General features: G+C 42.4%; 1 protein-coding gene across 1 annotated transcript; it reads left to right on the forward strand.

The window, feature by feature from the left end:
* The first annotated feature begins 4,246 nt into the window (after nucleotides 1–4,246).
* LOC115588676 (UDP-glucuronosyltransferase) lies at nucleotides 4,247–10,325 on the forward strand. Its single transcript, XM_030429410.1, has 5 exons — nucleotides 4,247–5,205; nucleotides 6,671–6,802; nucleotides 7,103–7,190; nucleotides 7,287–7,506; nucleotides 9,722–10,325. The coding sequence occupies exons 1-5, from the start codon at nucleotides 4,345–4,347 to the stop codon at nucleotides 10,005–10,007; spliced, it is 1,587 nt and encodes a 528-aa protein (XP_030285270.1). The 5' UTR covers nucleotides 4,247–4,344; the 3' UTR covers nucleotides 10,008–10,325.
* Nucleotides 10,326–14,150: the final 3,825 nt, after the last annotated feature.

Raw genomic sequence — 14,150 nt, forward strand, 5'->3', positions numbered from 1 at the left:
CTCACCATTTTGGTGGATTTAATAAGCAGATATTAGAGACCTGTGCTGCGCAAGCTGTCGTTTGTCGGTTTTCTCACTTAAACTCAACACCTGACATTTTTTGATTTGGTTGTGCACGTACACTACAATTTTTTCAAGGGGAAAAGAAGGAAATTGCTCTGAAAGGCGACTGATCTTTAGTCATTCGAAAAGGAATGACCCGGACGCCAGCAGCGAGCGAGTGAAGAGGACGTGTTTGTTGCACACGGAGAAAATCAGCTCTGATAAAAGAAAGATGGTGCGCGTCAGGCCTTGTAAGGTAGAAGAAGGAAAAAAACTCAAAATCGGCATCTGTCGTTCTGTCAAAACTCTTCCAGAAACACAAGCAGGGAAAGACAGAACGGAACCAGACGAAAGGGCACCACAATAACCAAGAGTGGAAGATTCAAATGCATGGATTATGCTTTCAACATCACACGACAGTAAAATAGGTCAGATTTTAGCAATATTACTCAGATGGAAATATAAAATGCTGTCCTGGATATAGCCTCGATAAAAAAAAAATGAGACTCAAACAAATGCCCTTGTTTTAGCTTAGACTTTGAATGTGAAGTTAAATAAAACACAGTCCTGCACTCTCTGGCACCACCGTCTGGCTGAACCTCATAGTTTTCAGAAAAAAAGTGCAGTAGGCTCCTTTTTTTTTTCTTTTTTTTTTTTTAATACATGTCTTCAAAGCAGTGAAGAAGTCAGACGTTCCCCTTTTTGTAACGTTTTAAATCAAATTGAAAAATACGCCTGTCACCAAATGCTCTAAATATGAACAAAACTGACACAGAAGTGTGCACGTAAAAACAGACACAGTCCCTCACAGCCGTTTGTATTGATCTGACGTTAATTATGGTTTTCATTTTGTTATGACTGACAGGCGCCGGCTCTGCTGCAAACTGACAGAAAAAAAAAGAAAAAAAAGAAGAACAAGATATCTTCGTATTTTTTTCCAGAATGGCGCATTGCATCAGGTCGTCAGCATGTTGTCTCTTTTTTTATTTATTTTTAATTTTTTGTGCTAATTTTGTAGCTGTGTTCTCACCTTTTAAGAGCGGGTTATAATTGTATTCATGCCAAGGTTTGTTCCACAACCTGTCTCTTTTTTAGCTGCACACGACTGTAGCCAGAGGTGTTCAAGTAAACGGGATCTGTCTCGCAGTGATGACAAAAATATTTTTAAACTTTTCATCCTCAACGACATTTTTTTAAATATCCCTCATCACCGAAGCCCTCTGACTACATCCGTACAAAAGTATATCAAGTAAACTTTTTTCTTTTAATAATGCAAAAAATAAGTAATATATTCATGCCAACTTCTCACTGCATGAACATGCAGCAATGTTTTCAAAGGGATTTAAGGTTTAGTGGAGGATCAGGTCCAGACTCCTGCTGTGTCACGTTAGTCATTAATTAACGCAAACAACTGCGGTGTTACACATAGCGTTGTCTGAGGTTGCCAGTGTCGTGAGAGAAAAAGGGGGTCAAGGATCGTGAACAGGTTGTGAATCTACAGCTCGATCACCTCTCGCATAGTTTTACATGCTAGAGCCTCGTCAGCCTGCACGCACTCCAAACGCCTCATAAGTTGCCAAGGGACCGGACTGTGTGTTCCTGTGTCTATCTGCCAGGTTTCAGACTGGCTGTGCATATTCATTCACGTTTAACGGGTGAGTCGAAAAAGCCCCGAGAAGTTAAAGGTGCACCATGTCGTTTTTTTGGACTGCTTTTATGTAACTGAATAAACAAACTGACCTTAAAGGACAACGCAGTTTCATTCTGTTTGCTTTTGTTTCGTATGAGGCGGACCCTGCCACCTTTCTAGCGACAAACAGTGTTTCTGGGGACCTTATTCTCCCCTGAGAACAGCTTGCACCCAGATTACATGTTTTAATGAATTTTCCTGTCCGGAGGTGGTGAAGTTGCATGTAGTGCCTTTAGCGCCAGTGACCACCGTCAGAGACTACATTTGACTATTTCTGAGTTTGAAACCACTGGATATCTATGGAGGCCCTGGGACATTTTCCGGGTGTGCTTTTGGAAACAAAACCAGGTGTTTTTAGCGAAATGTTGTAACATGTCCAGCCTGCTTTGTTGTGACAAAGCCGGGTGTTTTACGCCAAAATAAGACCTTTCCTGACCATAACCAGGCATTTTTTGCACCTAAACCTAACCAAAGAAAAAAACATTCTCACTCCCACCTCTCAAATGCAGCAGCTTGCTGTCCTTAAGCTATAAAATATGATGCTCTACTTACCCCTCTAACACTCTACACCCCCTCTACTGTCAGCGTTGGGCATGAAGGGTTCCGTGGTTAAGTTAGCAATTGAAGATTTTATGCATGTCCTGTTACGTTTTCGAAATAAAAGTTGTTTGGGTAGGTTAGGAATAGATCAGCTTTTACAGAAGCATAAGTGACGTAACTCACCCACTAACTCACTTACCTCATTTACAAAACATTAAAAACAAAACACTCTTGACCACAAACAGGGTGCCAACGACTGTCTCCTGAGGTAAAACACAGTGTATGACCCTTCTTACCACCCTGACCATAAAGACTTGTCTCACTTTTTATTCCATTGTAGTAGAGAGGAGCTTCAAGGGGTCAAGCTAGAGCAGTAACCACAGCATCAAGCTCAGAAGCATAAAAAAAAAGAAAACTGAGCCCAGGAAGAGTTTCAGCACATCTATGGTCGCTGAAATGTGTATTGTCAATGATTATTAGGGGGATTGGGTTTCACTTCCCAAACACTTTATTCATATTTCACTTGTTTGTGCACGAGGAACGTGGAGCAAACGATGCTCCGAGCTGATTGTCAGACAGCTTTAGACTATATCCACACCAACCCAGTTAGATCTGAGCGTTCAGACGGAAATCTTTCCATACTTAAACAGCTAATCAAAAAGAAAACAGGGCTACATTGTTTTTTAAGTGTCAGCAAACAGCAAAACTGTTAACAATTGAACAGACAGCCTGGCTACTGCGATCAGTTATTCATTTGCCCCCCTAACCAGGTCTGGGCAAGTTCATGTCATCGCTGTGCCAAAGGTTCCATTTTCCCCAGCAACACTGAGCATGATGGTAGCTTTTTCCACACTTTCTCTGTCGTGAAAAAGCTACAGTTTCAAGCACAAGAGAGAGAGAAATAAAGGATGTGCTTTCAAATGACAGCCACCTTTTTGTGGTCATTAAAAGTAATAGAGTTTGTTATTTTTTTACCAGAATAGTTAGTCATACGCCTTAATCTTTAAAGAGCATGTGTTTCCCTGACAGGACTCCACATCTTGTTGTTTACATTGTGGACAATTGAATAAAACAGCAGAGACAGCACATTGTCAGAGAAGAGAACCTGGCAGTGGTGTTTGTGTCTTTGAGCCTGATATTCTTATCACATTTCTCTTGTTCCTAATTAATTCGAATGAGGTAATAAGTGACAGTTTATTATCACAGTTTATTACACAACCAGTGCAACAGTCTCTCTCGGACGGGGTCTTCTAAGGTAAAGCAAGTCAGAACCGAGGGTAAAATTCCACAAATAACAGAGTTTGTTTGATGTTATCATACCCCCGCCAATGAGGAGGGTGTTGGTATCCTATTACCGGCTGGCTTTGCACGCTACCGGCCTCTTCACAATGGTTATAGGTATACATGTTTGCGTGAGAGCGCGGGGGTTGAAAAAAAAAGGAGGGCATATGCGCTTGCACGCATGTGTCTGGTTATTCAGAGGGAGGAGAGACGGAGCAGCCAAAGTAAACAGGGAGGACTTTGCACCAATCCGAAGGTATTACAGCGAACATGCAAAGCCACCGTGACTTGCAAGTGTAGCTGACCGGCTACTGCAGGAAAAAATGAGATCATGCACAAGCAAAAACTGTATTTTAGAGTGACGAGTAAATGGAATAAAGAAAACAATTTTTGCTACTGATATCCTAAAAAAATAGACTTTTTTTACAATCTGTAAGAAAAACTGAACCACAAATTATAAAAAACAAAACAGAGAACAAGTTGTATGCTTGTCGCTAAATGTCCCATGTAAATGAATACACAAGCCAATTAGAAAAGTATGCAAATCCCCATAAGAGAATGATTAACTGGAGACAAACTCTGAGTGGTCGACTCTCCGCAAGCTCCACTGGGAATCTCCTCTCTCTCTCTCTGTCTTCCTGTGGTTATATAAGAGCCCGCCTGCACACACAGCCTTAACTTCCTGCTCAATTTAAACACACACTCCCTCACACACACATAAAGCCTCCTCTCAACAAACGGCTTCCACTAGCTCCACAGAACAAGCGAGCTTGCAGAGCAAAGAGGAGGCAATGAGCAGCGGGGTGTGGTTTCCTACGCTGGGGCTGGTGGCCTGGCTGTGCTGCCTCAGTCTGGGGCCCGTTCAGGGGGGGAAGGTGCTGGTTCACCCTGTGGATGGGAGCCACTGGCTCAGCATGAAGATACTGGTGAAGGAGCTCGCCCGCCGGGGCCACGAGGTCCTGGTGCTGGTGCCTGAAAGCAGCCTGCTGATGAAGGGCTCAGAGAGCTACAAGACAGAGTTCTACAAGGTGCCCTACACCAAGGCTGAACTGGATGCTACTTTTGAGGACCTGAAGGAGTCGGTGTTCCTCGAGCCACCACGAATCACAGACCTTTTCGTCAATGTGCAACGTTTGGTTACATTTACTTCAATGCAGGTGACAGGTTGCGAGAGTTTGCTGAACAACAAGGCTACAATAAGTCGCCTGAGGAAAGAGGGCTTCGATCTGGTGCTCACAGACCCCTTCCTGCCCTGCGGCTCCATCCTGGCTCATTTATTTTCCATCCCAGTGGTTTATTTCCTCCATGGACTTCCATGTGAGCTGGATGCAAAGGCTAACCAGTGCCCTGTGCCTGTTTCCTATGTTCCTGTGTCCTTCTCTGGTAATTCTCCCACCATGACCTTCCCACAGAGAGTCAAAAACATGGCCATGTCTTTACTGGAGGGCTACCTATGCAAAGTAATGTATTCCAGTTTTGATGACCTGACCAGGAGTCAATTCGGAGACGACATGACTTACAAGAGACTTCTTGGTGAGGCCGCATTCTGGCTTCACAGACATGACTTTGTTTTTGACTGGCCCAAGCCTGTCATGCCAAACACGGCTCTAATCGGAGGGATCAACTGTGCAAAGAAGGCTCCTCTGCCAGCGGTGAGTATTTCGAGAATGTATGTAAACATCTGGATTCACTTAAGGCAAATGACGTACCCCTTGCTTTGTGTTGAGACCTCCTGAACTTTGAAAACCAGAAGAGCACCCGTAATTATTTGTTTTGCAGTAAAGGAATAGTTCACTCAAAAAAAAAAAATGTCAAACTCAGTCATCATCCACTCACCCTCACGCCAGTGGAAAGTCGGGTGAAATGATATTTCGGGAGCCTCACGGCAAAACAGAGGCGCAGCATTCTCCTAAACAACTGAAGTAGCCGGGAACTAAAGCAACTTTACGAGCTAAAGCTTTCAGCTCAGCTGCTGCAGCGAGGATTTCAGCTTAAAAAAAGGTTGTAAATAACTTCTTTACAAATCTATCTGGGATCACTGGGCTGCTGGAGAGCTGGATGACGCCGGGCAACTGTAAGGAGCCATTTTATCTTGTTTTCTTACATTTAAAAACAAGTCCCCATCTACTTCAGCTGTTTAGGAGAATGTTGCAACTCGGTTTTGCTGTGAAGCTCCAGAAAATGTTTGGTGGACAGTGAAACTTCCCACAGCTTTCCATCAGCACGAGGGCGAGTAGATAGTGACTGAAATTTCATTTTCGGGCGAACTTTTCCTCTAAGAATTGATAGAACCATAAATACAAAGGGGGTCATTCATACAGTAGTAACAGACTAAATGTGTATTACTACCCTGTGTGTCTCTCTTAGCTCACTGTTATGATTGCGCAACCAGCAAATTCTGCTCTCATCATCACTTTTTTCAGCAGCAGTAGCTCAACTCAATTCAGGAAAGGAAAAAATGCTCTGACAAAGTTATCAAAGAAAAAGGGATCATGTAGCATTTAAAGCAAATATATTTTTTGTCAGATGTTGGCTGAGACCAAAAACAGCTGAAAGAGAGTGAAAACTTCGATTTGACCCAGAAACACAACCCCAAGTAACTGGTAATGTAGTGCTGCATCTGCCCAGTGTGTGTAAAACAAAAGTTTTCTTACATCTTGTCAGGAATAACTTCAAGCTGATTTGTTGTCGTTGATTTTTTTTTCTGAGCCCAAATAAATGCAACACATTAGTTTCTTACCACAGCTGCCTACAACAGATAATATACACCTTCAGTAATCCTTTTTCGGTGCTACAAGACTGAAACTGAATATGCAGATAAATGTCACTGGTGCTGCGGATTGTTTTGACATTGTGTAATGATTTCCAGGAACTGGCTCATAACATTTTGAAAGAATGCGCTTCTTCTGCTCCTCTCGAAGATTCAGCGTGTGATATTTGAGCCAGGGAAAAAGCAGAATTCTGGAGTTTGGCCAGCACGAGAGGAAATACGGGGCCATGTGTAGAAAATGCTCTATAGAAGGTTTTATGATTGTTTAAAATGGTGCATCTATTCCTGAATAGTGTTGATGAACGTGTCTGAGTTGCATTTGTGTGCCTCTTCCCACCTCCCCGCAGGACTTGGAAGAGTTTGTAGAGGGCTCAGGAGACGACGGCTTTATTGTCTTCACCCTGGGCTCGATGGTGGCCAGCATGCCCGAGGAGATCGCTAAACAGTTCTTTGATGGCTTTGGGCAAATACCTCAAAGGGTAACGACGACCTGAACTGACTGAATCACTCACAATCACAATCACTCTACACAAAGAACTCTGCTTTTGATTACGTTTGCCAGGCTGCTTATTGTTCTCTTTGAGCACGACAAATCTTTACACTTCAGCCGGAGAATTTGAAACTAAACACACAGTATGCTAAACCCCAATCAGCTTGAGCCATAGGACTTTGTCCCCGTGCCTTGCCTTCTTGTAAACATGCCAATCCCTCATTGACATTGCTTAAACACTTTGCATCTCAAAGGCTTTAATTGAAAAGGATTTTTTTTTTTTTTTCAGGTTCTGTGGAGATACACTGGAGTCCCCCCTGCAGACGCACCCAAGAATGTCAAAGTCATGAAATGGCTACCTCAGAATGACCTCCTCGGTATGTCGGGGTGTGGCTATCATGTCGTAAGTCTTACCATTCAAGCTAATCAAACCTGTAACCCTGTAATCATGGCTGCCCTCGTGTGCCCCTCAGCCCATCCAAAGGCCAAAGTCTTCATCACTCACGGAGGGACCCACGGCATCTACGAGGGAATCTGCAACGCCGTACCAATGCTGATGTTCCCGCTGTTCGGGGACCAGGGCGACAACGTGCACCGCCTGGTGACCCGCGGCATCGCAGAGAAACTCAGTATTCACGATGTGACGAGTGAAAAACTGGTGGCTGCGCTGAAGAAGATCACCAATGACAAAAGGTAAGATGGAAATCCTAAAACACCCTGTAGATTCAAATGAAACGCGCCCCATGGAGTTTCACCATTGTTTACGTTCAGGGCTTCTCACCACAGCACATTGTGTGTATCCCCGGGCTCTAAGAAATGTCAGAATGCATTTCACAAAGCTGACATCTTAGGTATTTTAAATCCTATATTGTTGTCTTCGATTGTGCGTTGCTGCATTCTTCTGAGCATCACACAAAATAAACAAGCTAATATTAGCCCGTATATGCTGGCTTTTTAAACGTGGGTTAACCTCCTAATAATAGGCCATTGCAAAGAGGCATGTTTGCTGTTTTTTTCTTTTTGTTTTCTTTCTTGCGTTCTTGTGTTCGCTATCACTAGCTCACCGGACGAACAAGCAACAGTAGGACGCACCGGATCAGACTGCACCCAGAAGATGTTACACATGAAATCTATAACATTCTGCTGTTGAGAGCTGCACATGTTCAGCACCAATCTGGCAGCTGACAAGGCTCGTATCGTGACACGTAAACCAGTACAAGACAACGGGGATTACTTTTCTCATATCTTTTACATCAGTCTCTCCTATGGCCCTGCTAGGCTGCGAGATTCCCCAGCGGGAACCTTTAAGCTTGTGATTTTTTCCGAAAACAAAAGGAACCGATACAAATGCAGGAAAAAACAATGATTTGTTATTTTGTGTTATTTGGCAAACTTTATACTCTGAAATCCCTTTCACACCCACTAGCATCTGGGCTTTTGTCTCCAGTTGGAAAAGGTACAATCAGCGTTCATTCCCGTGTCAAATGACTCTGCAGCAAAGTTCCAGACACTGCCTTGTAAACAGTTCCCTACCTGTCTCCATTCGAGCAGCGCTCAAACACTGTTCAGTTGCCACTGAGGGTTGAAAGAGAGACTAAAGTAAAAAATTAAAGAAAAGTACAAATCTTAACTTGCTAATGTAAATGTAACACCAGAAACAAAAACAGAGAGGCAAACGTGTCCCCTGCCAATCTTACATGAATCAACAGCATATATACGCTAATATTCAACTTTGTCTACTTGAGACTGTTTCTCTGTCAGCTCTCTGCACACACACACATTCTGTTTGCTTGATTAGACCGCTTATCTGGACTATGCGGGTTTGTACATGCTGTACCCGATCAACATCTCACTCACCTCTCTCTGTGTTTTGTTATTTGCTCTCCTGAAAGTGCCCTGTGATTCTCTGAACAAACTACGCTTTTTGTTTACATTCAGTGTTCATCCACCAAGACACACTGCCTGTATGCTACAGGTCTTACAAATGTTTTGAGTTCTTTCCTTATGCAACTTTTTTTCATCGCTTACACCCATGTTTGCTTGCTGGGAGTCATTTCTCCATTGCCTTTGCTGGTGTGTTGCTGTATTTGTCAGTGCATGACCACCAACTATTGACCCGCTGAACACCTTGAAATAATGTACGTCCTCCCGCGTGTGCATGATACAAACAAAACATGGATTTGCCCAGTGAAAACATTGATCCACGGTGCCTCTAGTGGTCAGAAACTCCACGGTTACCCTTTAAGAAATGGGAAATTTACACCTTTATCATGGCATTTGCTGACATCATGTAATTGGGGTGATGAGTGGGAGGTGTCATCAGCATGAAGAAGTAAAAAAGACAGCCTTCAACCCTACAAACTTTTGTTTCATAATGTTCTATTAATGGACTAATGTATGGGTTCTACACTGAAAACACACGAAAATGTGAGAAAGTTGAGTTTTAATCACCTTCTGTGGTCATCGTCCCTCCACTCTGTAGATAAACACATGAAGATACTGTGCAGTTCTTCCTTTCTACTAGCCTATACTTAAACATATTTCATATCACATGCAGGCTCACAATACTTGCTTTAAATATCTTACTCCATAAATGTTTTCTTTTCATCATTTTAATGTTATAACTAGCATCTGTTGTCTTAATATTCATTTGCGCACTGAGGATTTGCTTGTACGTCCGAGTTATTTTAGTAAGGGTTGCATTTAATAGCCTGTCATTTGAAGGTTGTTATTACTGCTGCTAATCTAACAACACAAGATATCTCCTCATTTTCAATGTGCTAATCTTAAGACTGACGTAAATCTCTCGAGTCTTATCTTATATGTTGTCTGTGAGGATATACTGTAGGTCCTGTGGTGTGGAGATTAGAGGATTTCAATTTGCTTGTACATTGTTTTTTTTCCGTAGTTACAAAGAGAAGATAGTGGAGCTGTCTCAGATACACCTGGACCGCCCCGTTGAGCCTTTGGACCTGGCTGTTTTCTGGACCGAGTTCGTCATGAGACACAAGGGAGCCACACATCTCAGGGTGGCGGCGCACGATTTAAACTGGATCCAGTACTATTCCCTGGACGTCATCGGCTTTGTGGTCGTCATTCTCCTGACCGTTGTGTGGTTGACACTCAAGTGCTGCTTGTTCTGCACCCGCAAGTGTTTGAGAAAAGGGACTGCGAAGAAGAAGAAGAAGGAGTAGTTTTTTTTTCTAATGCAACACTAATTAGGTTTATAAATTCTGTAATGAAATGACACACTGCAATCGTGTGTGTGTGTGTGTGTGTGTTTGTGTGCAATACATGGGTGTTTGTGAACACTCTACCAAAGTGCCATTAATACATTGTCTCTAACAAATGTGAAACATGACGATTGACCGAAACATTCTCTGGGAAACAAACGTCCAAGCAAATAAAATTGTCATCTTGGATTGTACCTGCGCTCTCTCGGGTTTTAATAAATGTGCCTGCACCTGTTGGAGTAACTTGTGTTACTGTCACTGTTGCATGGACAAAAAATATGATGCCTTTGGTTTTCCTAGCAAAATTGCAAGTACGGCATTTGACCTCTGGGTGGAGGCAGAACGCAAGACAAAATGCCATACAAACTGAATAACCATACTGCGTGACGTGTTCTCTTCAAATCTCACTGGTTGTTTTGTGTGACCTCACTTTGTTGATGATCGCTACTGAAAAATCCAACGACAGCCATGTAGACTCAAAATTATTATAAGTATCTTCTTTTTCTTCAGGTGCCAGCGTAGAGTCCACTGTATGCGCAACTTGTCTTTCCGCTTTAAAGGATAAAATTACAAGTCAGTCATTATCTCTTCACCCTCTTGCTGATGGGAAGTCAATCCAGGGTTTCGTAGTCCACAACACATTTCTGGAGCTTCAGAGCAGAACAGCGTTGCAGCATTTTCCTAAACATCTGACGTAGATGGTGACCTGACTGCAAAAAATAAAATGGAATGCCCCCAAATAGCTCATCCAAAGTAATCCAAGTCTGAGGAAGCCCCAATATTAACATATTTGTGTGCTAACACTTTGAGCTTAGCAGCTAAAGCTAAGATATAGACTTAAAAAATGTAGTAAGAAACATCTTGGGACCGCACGGCTTCCTCAGACTTATATGATCGTGGACAAGCTGTATGGAGGCATTTAGTGTGTTTTTGGTGGTTGTTGTTTAAACGAGTCCCCATCTATTCCAGGTGTTTAGGAGAATGTCTTGTGGACTTTGAAACTTCACCTTCACTTTGTGGGGAATCTAACGGAAATCTTGTTTCAGTTTCTTGACGATGTTTCACCTCTCATCCGAGAGGCTCCCTAAACTATCTGGAGGGGAGTTGCAGGCTTTAAACCCTGAGTAGGAGTGGTGTCCTTACAGAACCGTTAAGGTCACACGTGAGCGCTGGGTTTTAGAGTTGTTAGGGCCACCTGTGAGTCGTTGACTCAACCAACCAACTGGTGGGTCCGGGTGTGAATGGGTGTTAAGCTGTCTCATTGTAGGTGGGTGATAAGTACTGTCAAAGGCCACCTCCTCTGTTCAAAGACGGTCGTTCCAGTTTGACGTAGATGGACTCTTTTATGCCTCTTAACCTTTAATGTGACATCTACAAACTGCAGAGTGTGTCCGTAGATTTTATTGATGAAACAATGTTAAAATGTTAATCCTCGTCCTGTAATTGTTACATGGCACAAAAACTGCTGACATTCTTTATTACTGTGGCGAATGAGAAGTGAAAGAGGAGCTGAAAGATGAATAGGTCACCCAAAGTTCTGCAGTTGCCTCTGTTTGAATATTGTTCCACTCTTACTAAATACTAAAGTCTTCCCACTTGTATGTCTTACAGTCTGTGGTAACCCACACGACAGTAGCTGCAGCCTTTGCTGTGCTGATGCCCGCTCTGCCTTTCTTGCATTGGTTGGGGGTCATGCTCGTGGAAACCTCATATTTTAGCTAAAGCAGCACTGGCATGTCTTCCTGTTGAAGTGCAAACTTCTGCAAACAATTTGTAGTGCAATGATGAAATGATGGTAGGATTAAGAAGTGCTAAGCCTCGATTTCTCACCTGTTTCGATCAGACTATCACTTAAATGTTTCCTTTTCAAAATCCCAATAAGCAACATTTAACGATTCTGTCACACGTGCTTGACATCAAAAGATGAATTCCAACTCATTTACTCAAAATAACTGACTGCCGAAGATCCTTCTGGCCTTATCTCATCAACGGTTCAGCTGCAGATCCACCTGAGCCGTTCATGTTTCTGGAAAATGTCGTGTCCAGCAGCCTCAAATGACATTAGGGTAATTTCATATGACCATCTGCCCCGTCAAGATGGCCCCACAAAATGCCTTTCTGCTGCAGCTGAGAGAGTGCAATATTTCATAACGATCCTGCAACAACATTACATATCATTTTTTCACACATCAAAGCCTGCTTCAGCTCCACCTCTTCAAAAGGACTTGTGGGAGTGCTTTAGCTGCGAAAAACGTGAGATGCCCAGGTAAAGAAAAAGGTGAGGATTGGCATCAACCCTGTCTAAAGAGACCACACTTGTTTCCAGGTCACGTTTATATTGAACAATTAAAACCACAATTTAGATTACCTAAAAATACACAGTCCACAAAGTGTCACACAAACTAGAAAAAGGCATCCGCTAAATGTCTTATTGTCGTCTGAAAAGAACTTGTGCGTCACAGTGGCCAAACTGTTCAGTTCCCCCAGATGAATTTCAATTTGCTGTTCATTCAGTACAGCCAGTCAGTGGTTACTTTCACTGACAGAAACTACCCAGCATGCACTCCTCAAGCTGAACCTCAAAGATATTCTGATTGGTCTGTCCAAATCTATGTTGTGGGGAAATTAACAGAGCTCGATGTTTCTAGCACACCTGCCCACAAAGTTTCCGTTGTGCGAGGTGGAGGGCTGACCACAAAAGGTGGTCGTGGGGGGAGCTCTGCAAGAATGACTGTTCAGCACGCACTCCTCAGTTTGAACCTCAGATATATCCTGACTGGCCGGGTCACATCTATGATGTGGGGAAATTAACAGAGCTCACTGTTTCCAGCACACTTAAAAGCATTGGGTTAATTATCCCAGAGCTGGGTCAATACAGCACAGACACAATACTGAGTTAACTCGACCCAGCACTAATGGGATATTTTATGAAACTGCCAACATCCCTTCACTTGGGTGTTTTTTACTCATTTGCCATTGTCCTGACTGGTATCAGAGATGACTACACAGACAACTGGGAGTTTAAATCTTCATATAAGGTATCACAGCCATCACGATAAACTTCAGATAAACAAGTCATAAGTCATACTTTTCTGAATGTTTAATCAGACATCATTCTTCCTCATTTCCTGAGTGTGTAGCCAAGTATAGCATGATCCTCCCACTGGCATTTTCTGCAGAAATAAGGTCACTTAAGGTTTAAAAAATTAAACATTAAGAACTCTTATGAATGTCTGAAACAGGTTCTTATCTGCCCCCAGGTATCACACCAACGTCCTCGAAATCCACAACGTCTCTACGGTTAGCTAAGTTTGTCAGGTTTAAGTTTAGGACAGCAGAACGATTGTGCTTGTTTCCACCCTCTCTTAATGCTAAATTTTAAAACTGTACTCGAACTCTCTGCTGCATTTGTTAGTCTGTCTTTTGGAATTCCACATAGAGTAATTCTTAACAGGAAGAAACACTATGAGCGGTGTACGTGTGCGTAGGTCAATGTCAACACCTTTGCTCACATTGTGGTTAATGTGGCCTTTTCACATCGTTTCATTTTCCTTTAACCTGAGCTCTCTGTTTAGAGTAAATGTAAACTTTAAAACTTTACATAGATATCTAATCAAAACTAGTAGATTTTTAGCAGTAACATGAAACTCAATTCCTAAATGTAGAGGCACACAGGAACAGACAGTGTATGAGTCAGTGGAGTGCTACACATTTATATTATTGGTGATTGCATGTACCCCAACTCAAGTTTCATTTTCCTTTAACCTGAGCTCTCTGTTTAGAGTAAATGTAGCCTATGACGACAAAAAGATATATTTTTGATTATCCAAAGTAAATATGGACCTTTTTGATACTTGACAAAAAAAATAGATTGCAAAAGAAGACATAACATGAATCCAAAACATAAAAAAATTTCATATATTTCTGATCAAAAATAGTTGATTTTAGCTATAACATGAAACTAAATTCCCACATGTAGAGGCACACAGGAACAGGACAGTGTATGATTAACAGGAGTGCTTCACAATAACATTATTGGTGATTGCATGTGCCATCAACTCAAGTGACAAGTTGACAGTTTTGTATGGTTTTATAGGAGAGTCT

Source organism: Sparus aurata, chromosome 9 (assembly GCF_900880675.1).
Source record: "Sparus aurata chromosome 9, fSpaAur1.1, whole genome shotgun sequence".
NCBI lineage: Eukaryota > Metazoa > Chordata > Actinopteri > Spariformes > Sparidae > Sparus > Sparus aurata.

Coding starts and splice junctions, on each gene's coding strand:
- LOC115588676 (XM_030429410.1), top strand. CDS start 4,345: ATGAGCAGCGGGGTGTGGTTTCCTACGCTGGGGCTGGTGGCCTGGCTG. Junction 6,803..7,102: donor TTGGGCAAATACCTCAAAGG/GTAACGACGACC, acceptor TTTTTTTTTCAG/GTTCTGTGGAGATACACTGG. Junction 7,191..7,286: donor ACCTCAGAATGACCTCCTCG/GTATGTCGGGGT, acceptor TGTGCCCCTCAG/CCCATCCAAAGGCCAAAGTC.